General features: G+C 45.9%; 1 protein-coding gene across 1 annotated transcript in view; it reads right to left on the reverse strand.

Moving 5' to 3' along the window:
• The window catches only part of LOC121444067 (tubulin-specific chaperone D), a 147584-nt gene that overhangs the window by 125122 nt on the left and 4243 nt on the right, over positions 1-18219 (reverse strand). The window contains exons 3-7 of the mRNA XM_041645813.1: positions 15803-15900; positions 14661-14762; positions 13843-13989; positions 13376-13431; positions 2843-2975 (exon numbers count right to left, since the gene is read on the reverse strand). Of these exons, the coding sequence (XP_041501747.1) occupies positions 2843-2975; positions 13376-13431; positions 13843-13989; positions 14661-14762; positions 15803-15900 (536 nt within the window). The remainder of the gene's footprint in view (positions 1-2842; positions 2976-13375; positions 13432-13842; positions 13990-14660; positions 14763-15802; positions 15901-18219) is intronic.

Below are 18219 nucleotides of genomic sequence, written 5' to 3' on the forward strand. Positions count from 1 at the left end.
AGCCTGGTCTACAGAGGAAGTTCTAGGACAGCCAGGGCTACACAGAGAAACCTTGTTTCCAAAAACAAAAAGAAGTTAAAACCGGGTGGGGGCTAGGGGGGTATAGGGGGGGACACGGACACACACAACAGGGACCACGATCACAGCAGGTAGTGCAGGGCAGCAGAGAGATGGCTCAGTTGGTCATCAAACCTGAAGACTGAGTTCAAACCCCGGAAGCACATGGTGGACACAAGGAACAGTTATTCTGGAATCTTTTATCATTATTTTTACTGTTGCTGCTGCTGGGCTCGAAAGAGAGCTCAACAATTAAAAGCACTTGAATCACCACAAACACACTGTGGTGCATGCACCTGTGCACACACACAGCAAACAGAAGTAGGAATAAAATGCTTTTAAATATTAATGCCAAAATATCAAGAATCTATTTACATCCAAATCGTTCAAATTAACCATTTCTGTCTACTTCGTCACCAGTTACCTAAGACACAAATGCATACTACCTACCGTGATTTATAAATCAATCATGGGGGGCACACAGATGTGACCTCTGCATCCTTCCCCCCTCCCTCCTCATGCTACCCTTCAGGGTAGGTCACTGCTTGTACCAACCGCTACTGCAATCAAAATGAAAATCACAATAAACCCTCTCCACACAGCTAGAGCAAAGCCTCTAGAGGTGTGGGCTATCCTTCTGTACTCGCAAATCCCAAAGATATCTGCCACAGGCAGAACCTCACAGTTCACCAATATGACAAAAGTGACAACCATAACTTTTACACACACACACACACACACAATATATATATATATATATATATAGTAAAAGAAATACACATGTGTGCATATACGTACACACTATAACTGACATGTGAAGGCAACCATAATTTTTCTCAAGATTTATTTTACTTCTAATTATGGGTATACGTGTGTGATCTGTGTGTGTGCACATGTGTGTATAAGTGCTCACAGAGGCCAAAAGATGGCATCAGATCTCTGGGAACTAGTTACAGGAGTTGTGCACCTCCCAACATGGATCCTGGACACTGAACCGGGTCCACCTGGAAAGGCAGCAAGTGAGCCATCTCTTGAGCCCCACAACCATAATTTTTAAAAAACACTTCAAAGACAAAATATGATCTAAAAAAAACTATTAGGGACTAGGTAAACCTAGATGGTTCAGTGCTTGCCTAGCATGTTTAAGGGTCTTTGTCTGACAACCCAGCACTACCAGAGAGAGAAAAAAAAAAAAAAAAACACTATGAGCTGAAACACTATCTGCTGAGTTAAATATCTATTATCACACACATTAGAAAAAATTACTGCTACATACCCAAGAGAATTAGTTGTAAACATAAATTTAAACATGCACACACACACAAATAAAAAGAAAACTCTTATGTTCCCTGTAGCACTAATCACAACCAACCACATAATGAAACATTGTCTGACCACAAAAAAGGAGTGAAGAAGTGGAGGACTGACACACGCCACAGGACGGACAGACCTACGGACACTGTGCTCAGTGAAAGAAGCCTATCCTTCATGAGTCTAAACATGTAAACTAAAAGCCACATCCACAGACGAATGCAGGTCAGGAACCACGGGTGCCATGGAGTGGTGTGGTGTGTGGAGTGACAGACTGAGGGAGACGGTGGTTACTGCACAACTCTGTGGACAAACAAAACAAAGGAAGAGCCAGTCCTCATAGCAAGCAAATCACATTTCGATTTGCACAGGACATAAACATCTCATTTTCCCAGGTTTCCTTCCTACGTGTTTTGAAGGGCAGCCCTCTGAAGGCAACAGCAACACAACTGAAAATGAGGAGATCAAGCATTTCTCGCTCCCACAGCTAGGGTGCACACACAGCTGCAGAGGCAGATGCAGGGGGTCCACGTCCCCTTCCCAGGGTTTCGGGCACCTGGCCCTGGCACCTCCCACCCTGACTCAGGACCTGTGTAAAGGTGTGCAGACAGCCAAACCCCAGATGCCAGTATGGCTGGTTGCCTTCAAACTTCCCCAAAGGATCCTGTTTCCTCTGCCTCAAAGACAAGGACAAGAACTACTCTCAAATCTCACCCAGTGTAGTCAAAGAAAGTCAAGAAGACATGTCTGGCCCTGGAGCCTACAGTCCAGAAGATCATCTGCAACCCTCCAATCCATGCCCTCCTCCTGAATGCTGACTCTCAATACCGGGGCCTCAGAAGGCCGCTGTGACCTCGTAAACACTAACCCTAGTAACAGCATTAGAGGCACTATGACCTTCTGAACACTGAGCATCAAAACCAAACAAAGTCTTAGAAGTCCATCTGTGACCTCCTGAGTACTGGTGCAGGAGCTTCCTAGCCCTGTTCACAGGATTTCACACTAGAGCTTTCTTCTTGAGAAGACCAGCAATAGTAGGTCAGGCACAACGGGCTTCTCGAGACAGGTCCCAGACTCTGTATTTAAACTCAGATACTAGAAACTTCGGATTAACCCACTAATTCAAACAGGATCAGATTTCAAGCCTTCTGCCTCGTTCACAAGGGCTGGCGTCACTGACTGCTTTAGTCAACGAAACTAAGCAAAACCCGCAAGAACACGGCTGCAGTTCTACAGACACCACTGCCCCCTAGTGGTGATGCGCACTTCATCGGCTTTCTCCTGTTAGCCACCACTCCTGGTCAGCCTCAAACACTAAACACCGCAGCAGATGAAACCACACTTCTGTGATGCAAACAAACCCCACCATGCTCCAGTCGCTGGAACCTAGAGTCACTGGAGCCAACAGTTTGGGGATGAACCATCAGTTTGGAAACACAGTCCCACAGATCCACAAGCTGTCCCTGGTGCTTACCAGGGCCTGCAGCATCCCGTCCATGACAATGACACCCTCGATGGTCTGGAAGGAGGAGTGGGCCAAGGTACACAGGCTCCAGTCCAGAAAACTGGCCATCTTTCTCTGCTTGACATCAGGACGTACGATAAACCTGCAGAGGAACACAAACACAGGAGGAGTTCAACAGGACTCCAGTGCTGAACTCAGCCACATCCCAGCAACCACCACACACTTTTCCTCCCAGTCACCTTGTACCCCTAAGCAGGGCAGCTGCCTACATACACGGTGCTCTCTCTAGCGAACCACAGCCCCTGACCATCATGGTCCAGCAGCTGATTTCCCACGAGACTCTCTCACGAAGTTACTCACAGGCCTCACCACCTTCCCGCCTTCCCTCCTGGGACAACTCATCCAGCAGCTTCACAAATCAATGGACACATTTATCCCCACCGTGGCAGGGAACATCCGCCTACTTCTCAGCTCCGTCTCCTTCCAAGTGTATCCCTTAACCTCAAGATAAATCCTCCAAAACCTCATCCGACAGCCAATCTAACCCAAGGACCTCTCTACCACAGCCTTTATGGGTCACATAACTTCCACCTCATGCTACGCATGCCTGGTTCCTTCCACCCAACGTCCAGCTGACAATGTGAGCCCAGACCTCTGGTTCTGTGACTCTAAACGGGTCCGATAATGAAAAAAACAAGCAAGGTTCTGCCCTCTCAGGGCTGATGCCAAGAGAGAAGGCAGCCCAAAGGTGTAACCCCAAAGAAAGAGACCAGAAGACAAACTTCAGAGGGGGACAGATGGCACTACCTTCCCAAAGAAGGCTCCCAGGCTCACAGACAAACCTCGAGGACTTGCAAAGGAGAGCTGGACAAGGAAGGACACCGCCCAGGTGAGAAAACTCTGTATCAGGGGAAATGGAGCTAAGAGGAAATTAAGCATAACGACCAGGGACCGAAGGAAAGAGGAAAGTGGTTTACGTAGGTCATGCTTAGGAGATGGGAGGAGTAATTAGTCCTTCAGTGGGACAGAATGCACTTTCCTTCCCAGAATTCCCACTTCCTAGTGCAGTGCCTACAAGCCACCACAGGGTTCCACCAGGTCGGCTGCTTCTCTGGATCCTGACTCAGAAAGGTGTCACTTTTCCCTTTTCTTCTTTTCTGTCTTTCGGTGCTGGCCAGAGCTGACGTAGGCCTTTTTTTGGCATTTTGGGTTTCCTTACTTTTGTTAAAACTCCTCTTCCCTGCCAAGTGGTGTCTGCAGCAGACAGGGAACAAATACAGAGACCCACAGCCAGGCATTCTGCAGAGACAGAAACCTCAGAACACTCCATCAAATCAATCACATCAGAGCTCAGGGAACCCCAAGCAAGGGGATGTGGAAAGCTGTAATATCCAGAGGATATTAATCGCAGCACTCAGGAGGCAGAGGCAGGCGGATCTCTGTGAGTTCGACACCAGCCTGGTCTACAAGAGCTAGTTCCAGGACAGGCTCCAAAGCTACAGAGAAACCCTGTCTTGGAAAAAAAAAAAAAGTTACCATCTGGACTGTAGTTCAGGACGCTCTCTGTTTCCTGGTGCACTGCACATAAGCCACCTCCCACCACAGCGAATGGAGCTACTCAGTGTCTCGCTCGCTCGCGGTGAGGTTACAGTCGCAGCAGTACAACCAATACAGACACCAACTACATGACACACTCGGTCCAGCCCAAAGCAGGTATTCTCCAGGCTGTCTGGCACACCCGGGGCCCAAGAGAGGCCCAAGATTTGCACCCCTTAGGGTCTATCCACAGGGAGCAACCCAGATACCAAAACAGGCTTTCGTCATATTTTCATAATTAGAGATGACAGAAGCAATCACAGGCCTGACACACGGCATACACCAGTCAGCCTGGTGTTAAAAATAAAAAATAGAAAAGTACGGTGCTACCTTGTGAGACTGTGCTACATATGTTCAACTTAATAACAGCAATGAAAGCCGAGCAGTGTTGGTGCACACCTTTAATCCCAGCACTCGGGAGGCAGAGGCAGGCGGATCTCTGGGAGTTCCAAGCCAACCTGGCCTATAAACCGATTCCAGGATAGTCAGAGTTGTTACACAGAAAACTGTCTCGAAAAACCTAATACTGATAATAATGACAATGATAATAACAGCACTGAAAAAGACAAAAATACCCTATGTGTCACTAGAATTCATCTGTAGGATTTTTCTAATACTTCTGTTCCAAATTTCCTTCTTCATAAAATATGCCTTGCTTTATCTTTTTCTTTGGTACTTTTTTCTTTAGAGAGAGTATCATTATGTAGCCTAAGATGGCCTCCAAAGTTCACGAGATTGTCCTGCGTCACCCTCTCCAGTCCAGACATCATGTCCAGTAGTCCTTGCATATAGAAACAGAAAACAGGAGCTACTTTTTCAGACTGATGCCATCAAGAGTAAATCTGGGAGCTGAAGGCTTGGCTGGGTGACTAAGAGCACTGGCTGGGGCTGGAGAGATGGCTCAGAGGTTAAGAGCACTGACTGCTCTTCGGGATCCTGAGTTAAATTCCCAGCAACCATCTGATGGCTCACAAAATGAGATCTGGTGCCCTCTTCTGGCAGGAATGTATGCAGGAACACTGCATATATAACAAATCTTTAAAAAAAAAATAGAATGCTGGACTTTCTTCCAGATGTCCTGGATTCAATTTCCAGCAGCCACATGGTGGCTAACAACCGTAAGTAACTCCAGTACCAGGGGATCCAGTGTTCTCTTCTGGCCTCCAAGGGCTCTGTTTGCGCATGGTACACAGACATACATGCAGGCAAAATACCCATATATATTGAAAAATTATATATATGTACAATTTATGAAAAAAAAATTTTAAAGAGTAAAGCTCTATTATTCTCCTTGTCTTTATTTTTTTTCTTGTTTTGTTTTGTTTTTCAAGACAGAGTTTAACAGTGTAGCTTTCTCTAGTTAGCCTAGAAATCTCGGTATTAACCAGGCTGACCTTGAACTCACAAAGGTCGTCTGAGTGCTGGGATTAAATCACAAGTCGCCCTGCCTGGCTTCCTTATCTTTCTTTGGCAGGTGTTCTTTCTCACCAGAACTTGATAGCTGGACCTGATTGCTAAAGACACAGACTTTAATCACGGGGACACAGAGAAATCAAGCTGTTCTGACCTGGAAGCTTCCTCCTTGCTGGCTAGCTTTCCTGGTGCCAAAAGGTGTTTTACAGGCTACTGAGGGAGAAAAGCCAACAACAGATGTGACCGTAAGCTACAGTAATGATTGGCCTGGCAAAACAGACCCATTGGTAGAGCAGTGGCATGAATATTACAGTCATAACCAACAGCTTTCTAAATGCATGTAAGGCCCATCCACAAGGAGGAACTCCTGTCTGGTACTAAATACCTAGGCAATAACCCACGGCTGGGGAGATCATAGGCCCTATTAGTATTATCTTGCCAAAGGAACGCAGAAAACAAACTGCCTTCTAAATAGAACAACAACAACAAGACATGAAGTTGGAAAGAGAACTGGATGGACAGGAGGGTGTCTCCCAGACAAGCTGGAGGTGGGAATGAGGACACGGTATCTAGATAGCATCTAAGTAAATGCATTGTGTTCACATATGAAAATTCCAAATAACACTTTTTAAATAAAAGTAAAAATAAACTTAAAAGTAAAATAACAATTAAGAAAAACAAAAGGTTATAGGAAAAGTTCCGCATGGTAGCTCACATTTGTAATTCCAGCAGCTGGGGGACTGAGACAAGAAAAAGATAGCATTTCTGAGACCAACCTGGACCTCACGTGAACCACAGGCCAGCCTTGGCTGACTGAGTAGAATTCTGTCTCAGAAACTTGAAAACAAATGGTTAGGGGAAGTTCCACCTTAAACCTACTACAGGAAGCAGGTGTGGTTCCAGAGCCGCAGGCAAAGAAGAGCACAGACAGCTGCCGGCAGTTAGTGTAGCAGGGCCAGACAGCAGCATCTCAACAGAGAACAGCACGTCACTGTGCACAGGCCCACTCTGCACCCCACCAAAAAGGTGACTCAGAACCAAGTAAATAAATTCACTGGGCACCTCCGGGGCCATTCCCAGTGACCGTGTCCGTCTCTGCAAACCCTGGTCTCACACGACCTCAGGCCAGTGTTGCACTGCACAGACAGTGCGCAGTCTGGCAACAGCCTCCCCAAGGTGGATACAGCCTCACCAAATGAAACAGTCACTCTGTTCACAGCAGCACTAAATGGAACCGAGGTTCTGGCGCTCCAAGCTGCGGCTCTTCCTGTAGGATCCCAAGAAGTGAACACGAGGTGTTGAGTTTTACATTCTGTGGCCCGCAGATACTTCATGCAGTACAGCGTGGCATGAAAGTACCACCACGACTAGTACTAAAAATACACAGCGGATACAGGGTAGACAATAAGGCTGGTGAAATGGCTCAGGAGGTAAAAGTCCACACACATGCATATGTACAGACACTTGCAGTAAATAATTAAATGTAGCATTTTTAATAAATGTATTTTTAATTTTTAAAGATAATAGTTTTCATTTAACAAAGTTAAATGTCCCACCCAGCTGACAAATACTAAAAAAAGGGAGCCTTCAATTTACTTAACCTTTGCAGTGACTATATTTTAAACCCCTAAAAAAAAAAAAATTCACCCCACTTACAGGAATTCATTCCAAGAAATCAATCAAAATAGTTTTATGTAGAAGATTCAGGAATGGCCATGTTAACCAAATAAGAAGAAGGCCATGCCGGGCGGTGGTGGGCAGATGGTTGTGAGTCACCATGCAGTTGTTGGGAATTGAACACAGGACCTCTGGAAGAACAGGCAGTGCTCTTAACCTCTGAGCCATCTCTCCAGCCACAGTTATATCCAGGGGCATTCAGGGTTCAGCAATTCAACCAAACAGAACATGTGGTTACCAGATATGCACCAAAGCATAAGCGGCTACATCTCCCAGAGGAAGAAAGGAGATACAGATTACAGTCTTCAAAATGTATGTGTTCCTTTTGTTACGGTTGAATCTGAACTATCCTGAGAAACCATGTGATCAAAGCTGCTTGCTGGCTGACGGGGTTTCTCAGAAGTGATTGTCTGGATCATGAGGGCTCAAAATTTAGGATATTCCCTGAGAGGGTTGTATTTTGTCCCTGGCAGTCTGTCTGTATGTCCATCCGTCTCTACTACCCAGATACCATGAGGTCAGCAACTCTGTTCCATCCTTTCTGCTATGATCCGACACAGCACAGCCCAGTGTCTTTTTCACAGAGGCAGACCAATGACTGAGATGGACTTACCATGGACCACAGACCTACCAAACTGGGAGCCTAAACAAACATTTCCTCCTGTGACTTTTCTCAGGTACTGTTCCGCAGCAATGAATGGTAACACCTCTATCATTAGAAAGCTGTCATCTTTTCAGACCTTGATAGAGGAGGGAGTAGCCCTTGGGAAAGGGGTGCCTATTTAATGACAGCACTGGGGAGACCGAGGCAGGTGATCTCTGTGAGTTCGAGACCAGTCTGGTCTACAGAGTGAGTTCCAGGACAGGCTCAAAAGCAACAGAGAAATCCTGTCTTAAAAAACCAAAGAGGCCTTGCCAATCCCAGGAAACTAAAGTGTTCCTCCCCTCTCTTGCCTTCTCAGGACCCATAGCTCAATTACTGGGTCATGCTTTCTAACATGGCATCCAAGGTTGCCAACTGCCCAAAAACATCTCTTCCCACTTTACAGAGGTTAACACCATAAAGCTACAGCCACCCCTCACTTGAGGTGCCAACCACTATCTAGTCAAAACAACCACAACTTTCACCAATTCAGGAGGGAAAATGCTGGAATTTCTAACGTAGGTGACTGTGTGCATATTCTAAATCACATCACTAGGAATGCCTAATCTCCCGGTACCAGCACTTAGAGCAGTGGTTCTCAACCTTCCTAATACTGTGACCCTCAATAAAGTTCCTCGTGTTTTCATTGTTACTTCATAACTGTCATTTTGCTTCTGTTATGAATTATAATGTAAATATCTGATATTGAGGATACCTGATATGCAACCCATGTATAAGGGTCATTCAACAACAACCACTGATTTAGAGGAAGCCAGATCTCTAAGTTTAAGGCCAGCTGGTCTACACAGCAAGTTCCAGGACAACTCAATACCAAGTGTGAGGTACCTCCCCTTGAGTTGTTGGTCAGAGGTGTCCCAGAGACCCTAAGAACAACACAGGCCATTGTCACTGGTCTTTGATGCCCACCAAAACTTTGATGGGAAGACCCTATTGCTGATGACACCACACACAACTGGTCACAGGACATGGAGAAATGAGATAGTATTAACCTCACTGCTGGCAAGCTTCTACAGTTACTGGAAGTTACTACGTAGGTGGCCGAAGACTGGAGGGAGAGTCATCAAGAATCTTACCCAGCCTTTAACCCTGTAAACTATAACACTAACCAGAACAGCAAGATATACCGAGAGGTATAATAGCGGCATGAATTCCAAGTATAACCAGCTGCTTTATGATTGTATTTAAGGCCCAAACGAAAAGGAGAAACACAGGCCTGGCGCTGTAGTCTGGTCAAGAACTCGTGGTGGGGGAGTTCACAGAGGCCAGGGATGAACTCACTACTATTATCCTGCTAATGTGCATATTATTAAACTGTCCTCTGAATTCACAACTCTGCACCCATACGTCAGTGCAGCTCTCAGACCCAATCAGGGAAGTTTCTCTGTGCAGTGGGCAGTAGTTAATGCAGACACTCACAGTGATCAACGCGCAGAGAATGCATGTCACTGAAGGGCTCAGTCACAGGTGGGATGTCTATCACACACACACACACACACACACGACAAACTCACTCGTACGCATGCATCTCCTGGACAGGATGGGACCACTGCTCTCACGAACTCACAGTGCCTATATAGCTGCCTGCACAAATCATGCCAGCCGTCAGTGCACCATGAAAGATGAAGGAGCTTGTGAGTACCAAACACCTAACTGAGGCGCTATAGACAGTCAATGGCTTCTGAAGGAGGGGAAAAATCTGTCCTCTTTAAGGGTCCCATAAATATACAAGCAACACACAAATTGGCCTCCAAGTTTTTGTTTTTATAGTTTTGTTTAAAAAAAAAAAAGAGGATACAAAGTGTGGGAGAGTAGGTTTTGTGTATCAATTTCTTCCCAGACAAAACCATATATCTCAAGACACAGGATGTTAGAGCTGGAGAGATGGCTCAGATGTTAGGAGCACTTGCTGCTCTTCAAAGAACCTAGGGTTCCATTCCCAGAACCCACATGGTGGATCACAACCATATGTAACTCTAATTCCGTAGAATTCAACACCTTCTTCTGACCGCCACAAGCAATGCACACACGATATAAACACAAATTCATGTAAAATATCTACACACATAAAATACAAATTAAATAACCTTTTTTTTAGAAAAAGGATTAAATTTAAAACAAAAAAGGGGCACAGAATGTTAAGAAAGAAGTAAAAATAACAAGATGTCCTAAAGGAAGGTGAATATTCCATCCTGAAAAACACCCCTTAAGCTCAGGAAGTGCTGAAACTGAGCAGATTCAACAAGGTTCTCCCTCCCCAAGCATATACAAGCAGCAAGGACTACTAAGAGACAGACAAGAAAACTGCCTGGAAGCAGAAGAGGCCAAGACGGGTAACTGGAAAAGCTAGGATCAACTGGGGCTCCTGGAAAAGACAGTCTCCTGCCTGGTGAACTGCCAACACACTGCAGTGTGTGCCAAGGGTCCTGAACTGTCCCCTACACACTGCAGTGTGTGACAAGGGTCCTGAGCTGTCCCCTACACACTGCAGTGTGTGCCAAGGGTCCTGAGCTACCCCTACACACTGCAGTGTATGACAAGGGTCCTGAGCTGTCCCCTACACATCTGCCGTGTGTGCCAAGGTTCCTGAGGTGTCCCCTACACATCTGCAGTATGTGCAAGGTTCCTGAGCTGTCCCCTACACATCTGCAGTGTGTGCAAGGTTCCTGAGCTGTCCCCTACACATCTGCAGTGTGTGCCAAGGTTCCTGAGCTGTCCCCTACACATCTGCAGTGTGTGCAAGGTTCCTGAGCTGTCCCCTACACATCTGCAGTGTGTGCCAAGGTTCCTGAGGTGTCCCCTACACATCTGCAGTATGTGCAAGGTTCCTGAGCTGTACCCTACACACTGCAGTGTGTGCCAAGGGTCCTGAGCTGTCCCCTACACATCTGCAGTATGTGCAAGGTTCCTGAGCTGTCCCCTACACATCTGCCGTGTGTGCCAAGGTTCCTGAGGTGTCCCCTACACATCTGCAGTATGTGCAAGGTTCCTGAGCTGTCCCCTACAGATCTGCAGTGTGTGCCAAGGTTCCTGAGGTGTCCCCTACACATCTGCAGTATGTGCCAAGGTTCCTGAGCTGTCCCCTACACATCTGCAGTGTGTGCAAGGTTCCTGAGCTGTCCCCTACACATCTGCAGTGTGTGCCAAGGTTCCTGAGGTGTCCCCTACACATCTGCAGTATGTGCAAGGTTCCTGAGCTGTCCCCTACACATCTGCAGTGTGTGCAAGGTTCCTGAGCTGTCCCCTACACATCTGCAGTGTGTGCCAAGGTTCCTGAGCTGTCCCCTACACATCTGCAGTGTGTGTGCGCCAAGGTTCCTGAGCTGTCCCCTACACATCTGCAGTGTGTGCAAGGTTCCTGAGCTGTCCCCTACACATCTGCAGTGTGTGTGTGCAAGGTTCCTGAGCTGTCCCCTACACATCTGCAGTGTGTGTGCGCCAAGGTTCCTGAGCTGTCCCCTACACATCTGCAGTGTGTGCAAGGTTCCTGAGCTGTCCCCTACACATCTGCAGTGTGTGTGCGCCAAGGTTCCTGAGCTGTCCCCTACACATCTGCAGTGTGTGCAAGGTTCCTGAGCTGTCCCCTACACACTGCAGTGTGTGCCAAGGTTCCTGAGCTGTCCCCTACACACTGCAGTGTGTGCAAGGTTCCTGAGCTGTCCCCTACACATCTGCCGTGTGTGCCAAGGTTCCTGAGCTGTCCCCTACACACTGCAGTGTGTGACAAGGGTCCTGAGCTGTCCCCTACACACTGCAGTGTGTGCCAAGGTACCCGAGCTGTCCCCTACACACTGCAGTGTGTGTCAAGGTTCCTGAGCTGTCCCCTACACACTGCAGTGTGTGCCAAGGTACCCGAGCTGTCCCCTACACATCTGCAGTGTGTGCCAAGGTACCCGAGCTGTCCCCCATGCTGGAGTGGGCTTTGGTGATGAGGCTGTCTTTGAGTGGTTTCTGTTTCTGTTAGTAACCCCTCACCCATATTCCTCTAAGTAATCACAACAAAACTCACTAGTGGACCCAGTTGGATTTTGGGGACAGCCACACTGGGATCTGTCACTATTAATTTCCTATCTGAGGTGAGCAGACTCTTGTTCAAGTCTCCCCAGGAACAGTGTTACACAACAGTAGGAAGGAATGGGTGAGTCTGGGGGACATTAGGGCGAGGTGTAGGGAGATAATAGGGAATTTATTTGCATGAAATTCCCCAAGAATAATATTTTTAATATTTCTGTTAATTTTTATTTCCTTTTTATGGATTTTTGCCTGCATGTATGTCTGAGTGAAGGCATCGGATCCTCTGGAACTGAAGTTACACACAATTGTGAGCCACCATGTAGGTACCTGGATCCTCTGGAAGAGCAGTCAGGGCTCTTAACCACTGACCCCTCACACCAGCTTCAAGAATAAGATGTTTTTAAAGAATCCTAACATTCCCGGATTTCCCAGCACAGGTTCATTCAGCCTTTACAGGCATCCCTGGCTTCTATGTCTGAGACAACCCAAGCAGGCTGTGCTGACCACCTTAGCGCAGAGACCACCTCCTACTTGCATTTTGGCTACACAGGACATTTGCAAGGGTTTGTTCGTTTCATCAGAACCCAGGATTTTACCCAGTGAACTACAAACCCTGTCTGAGAATTTCATTCCCACATCATACCCATGTGTCACTATGATCTCTACAAACCCCAGCATAAACTGCTTCTGAGATGGCTCAGAGGTTAGGAGCACTGGCTGCTCTTCTAGAGGTCCTGAGTTCAATTCCCAGCACCCACATGGTGGCTCACAAAACCTCACAACTGCTACCACCTCAGGGGGTGCCACACTACAGAAAGGAATCTCAGTTGCGCTAAGCATATTTCTCTTTTAACGGCCTATAAAGTAACCCCCGTGAGTCCCAAACCAGCACCAGGCAACCCCCTCAAACTCCCAAACTTATATTAAGAAATCCTACCAGCCCAAAACTGGCACCAGTGACCCCTATGAGTGCCACAAACTAGTGTCAGTCAACCCCACAAGCCCAAAGCAGCACTAAGGGTGGTCATTTCTCATTCAGAGGCCTTCCAAGACTAAGCAGAGCTACCTGCTCCCTCAGGGAGGGCAACGAGATAAGACTTCATCTGAGCACAGACACAAGCAGGCTTACAATGTATCAGGCTCATCTCTGTCAATAGCCCTGCACAGCCCACAACACTTACTTAGAAACAAGGACAGCAGCTGCATCTCGAGCCTTGTCACTGACGACCAAATAGGACTGCAAGAATGTGACAAATTTCAATTCAGTATTCTTTCGTTATTTTCCAGATTGCCTACAATTATGTAGTATTTATACAATATATTTATACAATAGTCAGAATTAAATGTAAATTGCCCCTGAAACCTCTCATATACCACCATTATGCTTAGCAAATATTTATATTATCTATAAAGAAACGAGACTTACTCAAGTAATTCATCTAATCTCTACGTAAGTTACCACAGTTTCAAAGTAAGCCGAGGTGAGATTTTACCCAAAGTAAGCTGAGATATCACTGACAGCAAGAATGTCAGTCGAGCAAATATAAATATATGCATCAAAGGTTTATCTAACCAAACCCATTTCAGAACAACATAAGTGTGAACAAGTGTACAATTAACTGCCAAAGGGCTATATGATCATAGTTACCTCTGCTACTTGCAGAATACGGTCCATTATGGGTGTTCGTGTTTCTCCAGGTTGAGCGGAGAGGTTCCCATCAAGGCGTGAAAAATCAAAAGGGATCAAGCAGGTCACAGAGAGCCATAGTAAAAGCATGTAGCGTGTTTCCCATGTCTAAGGAGTTAAATCACAGTCAGAATGGTTCCAGTACAGAAGACAAAGCTGATGGGTGTGATGGTACACACCCTGAATCCCAGCCTTCGGAAGGCGAGGAAGGTGGATTGTTCTGGGTTCCAGGCCAGTCAGGGCCACACAGTAAGACCTGACCTCCAAAAAAAAGGAGCAGAAGCCACCAGGCATAAGGCACCCACCCACATGTAATCCCAACATTCAGAAGTCTGCGTCATGAGGATGTCAAGTTCAAAGCCAGCCCATGCCACATAGTAAGTTCTCGGTTAGTCTGGGTTACATAACAAGAACCTACAATAATCCCAAAGAGAGAACAATATCCAGCTGCACTCCGCTGACCATCCTATTGGCCTTCGCACCAACTCAATGCCTACCCTTACACACCATCAACCCCACCCTCGCTATAAACACAACTCTGCGATGGGTGTCCTCCCAGGGTACCATGGGCCTGTGGTGGTCTTGGAGACCTGGCACAGGTATACTCTTTGCTTTTTAAAGGATATAGTCTAAAAGAGAGTAACTTAGAACAACATGTATAGAAGCTAAAGAAGCAGAAGAATTTTTTTTTTTTTAACAGCCTAAGATAAAACCAAGGAAAGTTGGAAGAAGTTGTGAGTGACAGTGCAGCCAGCAGGGCGGGATGGGGTGGGACTCACCTCATGGTCCTTAGGATTCTGACCTGCACACATGTCTAACACAGGCTGAACATCAGCTACTTCATGAGGAAACAGACGTAGAAATACTTTATGCCCGCGAACCTGCCAAATAAAATGACTTTAGAATACAAAGAATACAGACTATAGTGTATAATTAGAAAATAAAAAGACCAGCAGAGTTATCTTGATATTTTTATCAAAAACCATTGTCTATGTCCCCCATGACTGAGGAGATCCTGTCACACTGCAGTGCCACAACTCAGCAAGACCGAAGGGACAAGAGAGCTTGCTTGCTTTCTTCCTTCCCTCCCTCCCTCCCTCCTTCCTTCTTTTCTTTCTTAATATTCAGTAAATATGCTCTGTCCCAATTTGGTTAACAAATCATACTGTGTGCACCAGGGACATAAGTATATGACAAACTAAAAACTTCTGCTTCTATCCTGTTCCGAGATCAGTCTCTGACGTTTATGAAAACGAAGTTTCTATGCACCTCCAATGGCCCCACTCATACTTCTATAAAACATGCAGCATTATCTCAACAGCCAAAGTCCTCGCCCTGCTACACGGTAAGAATGCTAGAACATGTGCCCTGAGACGCAAACAAACTTCACAGAAATTACTCCAAATCACTCCCTCATCTCCAAGTCTGGGGCCAGCACATGGGCATCACCAGAGAACTTGCAGAGAAAACAGATTGTCAGCCCCAGCCCTTCTTCCTCAGAGCTGCATCGTAAGACTCCCCAGTAAATTCACCCCCTTTTCTATCTTACAAAGTACTATTATTGCTGGGTGGTGGTGGCACACACCTTTAATCCCAGCACTTGGGAGGCAGAGGCAGGGGGATCTCTGTGAGTTTGAGGCCAGCCTGGTCTACACAGTGACAATCAGAGATACGTAGTAAGACTTTGTGTGTGTATGGGGGGGAGGAGGTTGAGTACTTCTATTTTCATCCAGCTTTTCTGCTTTTTCCTTATTCTAACTAAAGGATCCCAAGATCACTAAGACTCAAGACCTAACACATACTGAAAAGAGAATGAAAATCCAGCTTGTGTTGAAGAACCACGTCCGCCGAGAAATAACACTTGAGGAGGTAACTGGATGAGAAAATTTCTGTCCGCTCTACAGTGCTGCAGAAATGTTACCTTGGTGATGATATAAAGAAATTTAAAAGCCAGATGCACGAGGCCAGGCAGAGATGTCTCGTCCTGTACCAGCTCCAACAAGGAGTTCATCATCCACTCTAGGGAAAAGCAGATATGAAATACTTAACATAAATTAATCATCAACGGGGAGATGAAAATGGTTGTGTTTAGGGCATACAAATGCTTCAGTATTAGCAAGTCTGGATAACCAAGTGTCAATACAGCAAAGCGCATGCTCACCTCAGTCGCCTCTGAAAGAAAGGTTCGCCCCTTAACTCCCTCCCCCTTGTACGATACAGGGAAAATGTCTAAAACCGGTAACTGACACCATGTTTTACAGGGACACCTGTTACAACTGCTCTGATTTACCAACAGACTAGGCTGAACTAATGCACTGAGATGGAAAAGAGAGGACAATGAGGGTAATGCGGAACACAGCCTTCTCCTGTCTGTACGGAGGCCATGACCAGAACCCAGGACAAGGAGATCTGTATTATTTGAGGGTATATTGTAGTAAGTTCAGGGTACATATGATAAATCCTGGAAAAAAGAAAACGAAAACAAAAACCACTGAGCACATAGTGAAGATAAACTACCAAGCCAAGAGGTGGTGGCGCATGCCTTTAATCCCAGCACTCAGGAGGCAGAGGCAGGAGGATCTCTGTGAGTTCAAGGCCAGCCTGGTCTACACAACAAGTTCCAAATCAGCCAGGCCTATAAAGTGAGACCCTGTCTCAAAATAAATAAACACCAGAAGCAATTAAATTAATACAAAATAAAGTAATAGAGTAAAAATTTAAAAAAAAAGGAAGAAAGAACCTAAAAAGGAAATAAGAAAGAGAAAGTAAGTTTCAAAAGAGTTGACTAAACCTTGTCATGTTGGCTAGAGAGATGGCTCGGCCGTTGGGAGTACTGGCTGTTCTTCCTGAGGACCCGGGTTCAAGTCCTGGTTCAACTCATAGCTGCCTGTGTCTCCAATTTCAGGTGTCCTGACACCTTCACACATATACATGCAGGCAAATGGGTGCACATGAAACAAAAAATTAATTAAAAAAAAAAAAGCTAGTCATGTTGTCAGCTTTACTAAATGAAAACACCCTAATAGCTATCGAAAGACAAGGACTGGCAGGCTGAATCCAGACAAAAAGGAGAGACACGCAGTATTTACCATCAGGAGAGACTTAAGGAACAATAACATCACAAAACCTAGAGGACATTTTCAATTACGAAAATCAATTCACTGTGAAGACTAAATAATTCAGTATGCAATACAACAAATCCCAGAACACCAAGATAAAGCAAAAACCAAAAGCAGAAACAGAACCAAGTAAAAAGAAAATCGGTAAGGTTTGTTTCCCAGAAACCATGCTGGCTAGGTAACGACTGCCTGCAATTCCGAGAACTGACACATGCCCACAGAAATAAAAATTACATTAAAATATTATATTTCAAACAGGGGGAAGGGCTGCCAGATCACTCAGTTAATAAGCCTTACATAATCAATTAAAAAGAGTAAGATTCTGGGCTTACTACCAAAGACCAAATGCCAAGTAAGAGACTGAGCTTGCTGGCAGAGGCCTACAATCTTAGCACGAGGCTGAGGCAGGATGATGTTTAAAGCTGGTCTAGGTTATACAATGAAACCCTGCTTCAGAAACAAACAAAAAAAAAAAGCACAAGAAAAATAGACAATGTTCAAACTCAAATATATTAAACCTCAATGGATACACACTACACACAACACTGAAAGGCAAAAATGAAGTCACAAAATGTGCCCCACACAGGAAAGGATTAGCACAAGCAAGCATCGAGGTCTTCTTCAAAAATGAACCTATCAAAACCCCGTGCCATTTTTACTTAATGTGCTGGCTTTGTGGAAGCCTAGCCAGTTTGGATGTTCACCTTCCTAGATATGGACGGAGGGGGGAGGACCTAGGACTTGCCACAGGGCAGGGAACCTGGACTGCTCTGTGGACTGGAGAGGGAGGGGGAGAGGAGTGGGGGGAGGGGTAGAAGGTGGGAGGAGGGGGAGAAGGGTGGGAGGAGGGGGAGGGAGATGGGAGGCTGGGAGGAGGTGGAAACTTGTTTTTTGTTTATGTTTTTTTTCTTCTTTTCTTAATAAAAAAATTATTAAAAAAAAAAAAAAAAAAAATGAACCTATCTCTACTTCCCAGAAGATAATTCACAATAAAAACTCATCAAGCACTGGATGGCAACGGGAGGTGGTGGTGCACCCCTTAAATCCCAGCACTGGATGGCAACGGGAGGTGGTGGTGCATCCCTTTAATCCCAGCACCGGATGGTAACGGGAGGTGGTGGTGCACCCCTTTAATCCCAGCACTTGGGAGGCAACGGGAGGTGGTGGTGCACCCCTTTAATCCCAGCACTGGATGGCAATGGGAGGTGGTGGTGCACCC

The sequence above is a fragment of the Microtus oregoni genome, unplaced genomic scaffold (assembly GCF_018167655.1).
Source record: "Microtus oregoni isolate MIOR12 unplaced genomic scaffold, Mior012 000117F_ref0000505, whole genome shotgun sequence".
In the NCBI taxonomy this organism is placed as follows: Eukaryota; Metazoa; Chordata; class Mammalia; order Rodentia; family Cricetidae; genus Microtus; species Microtus oregoni.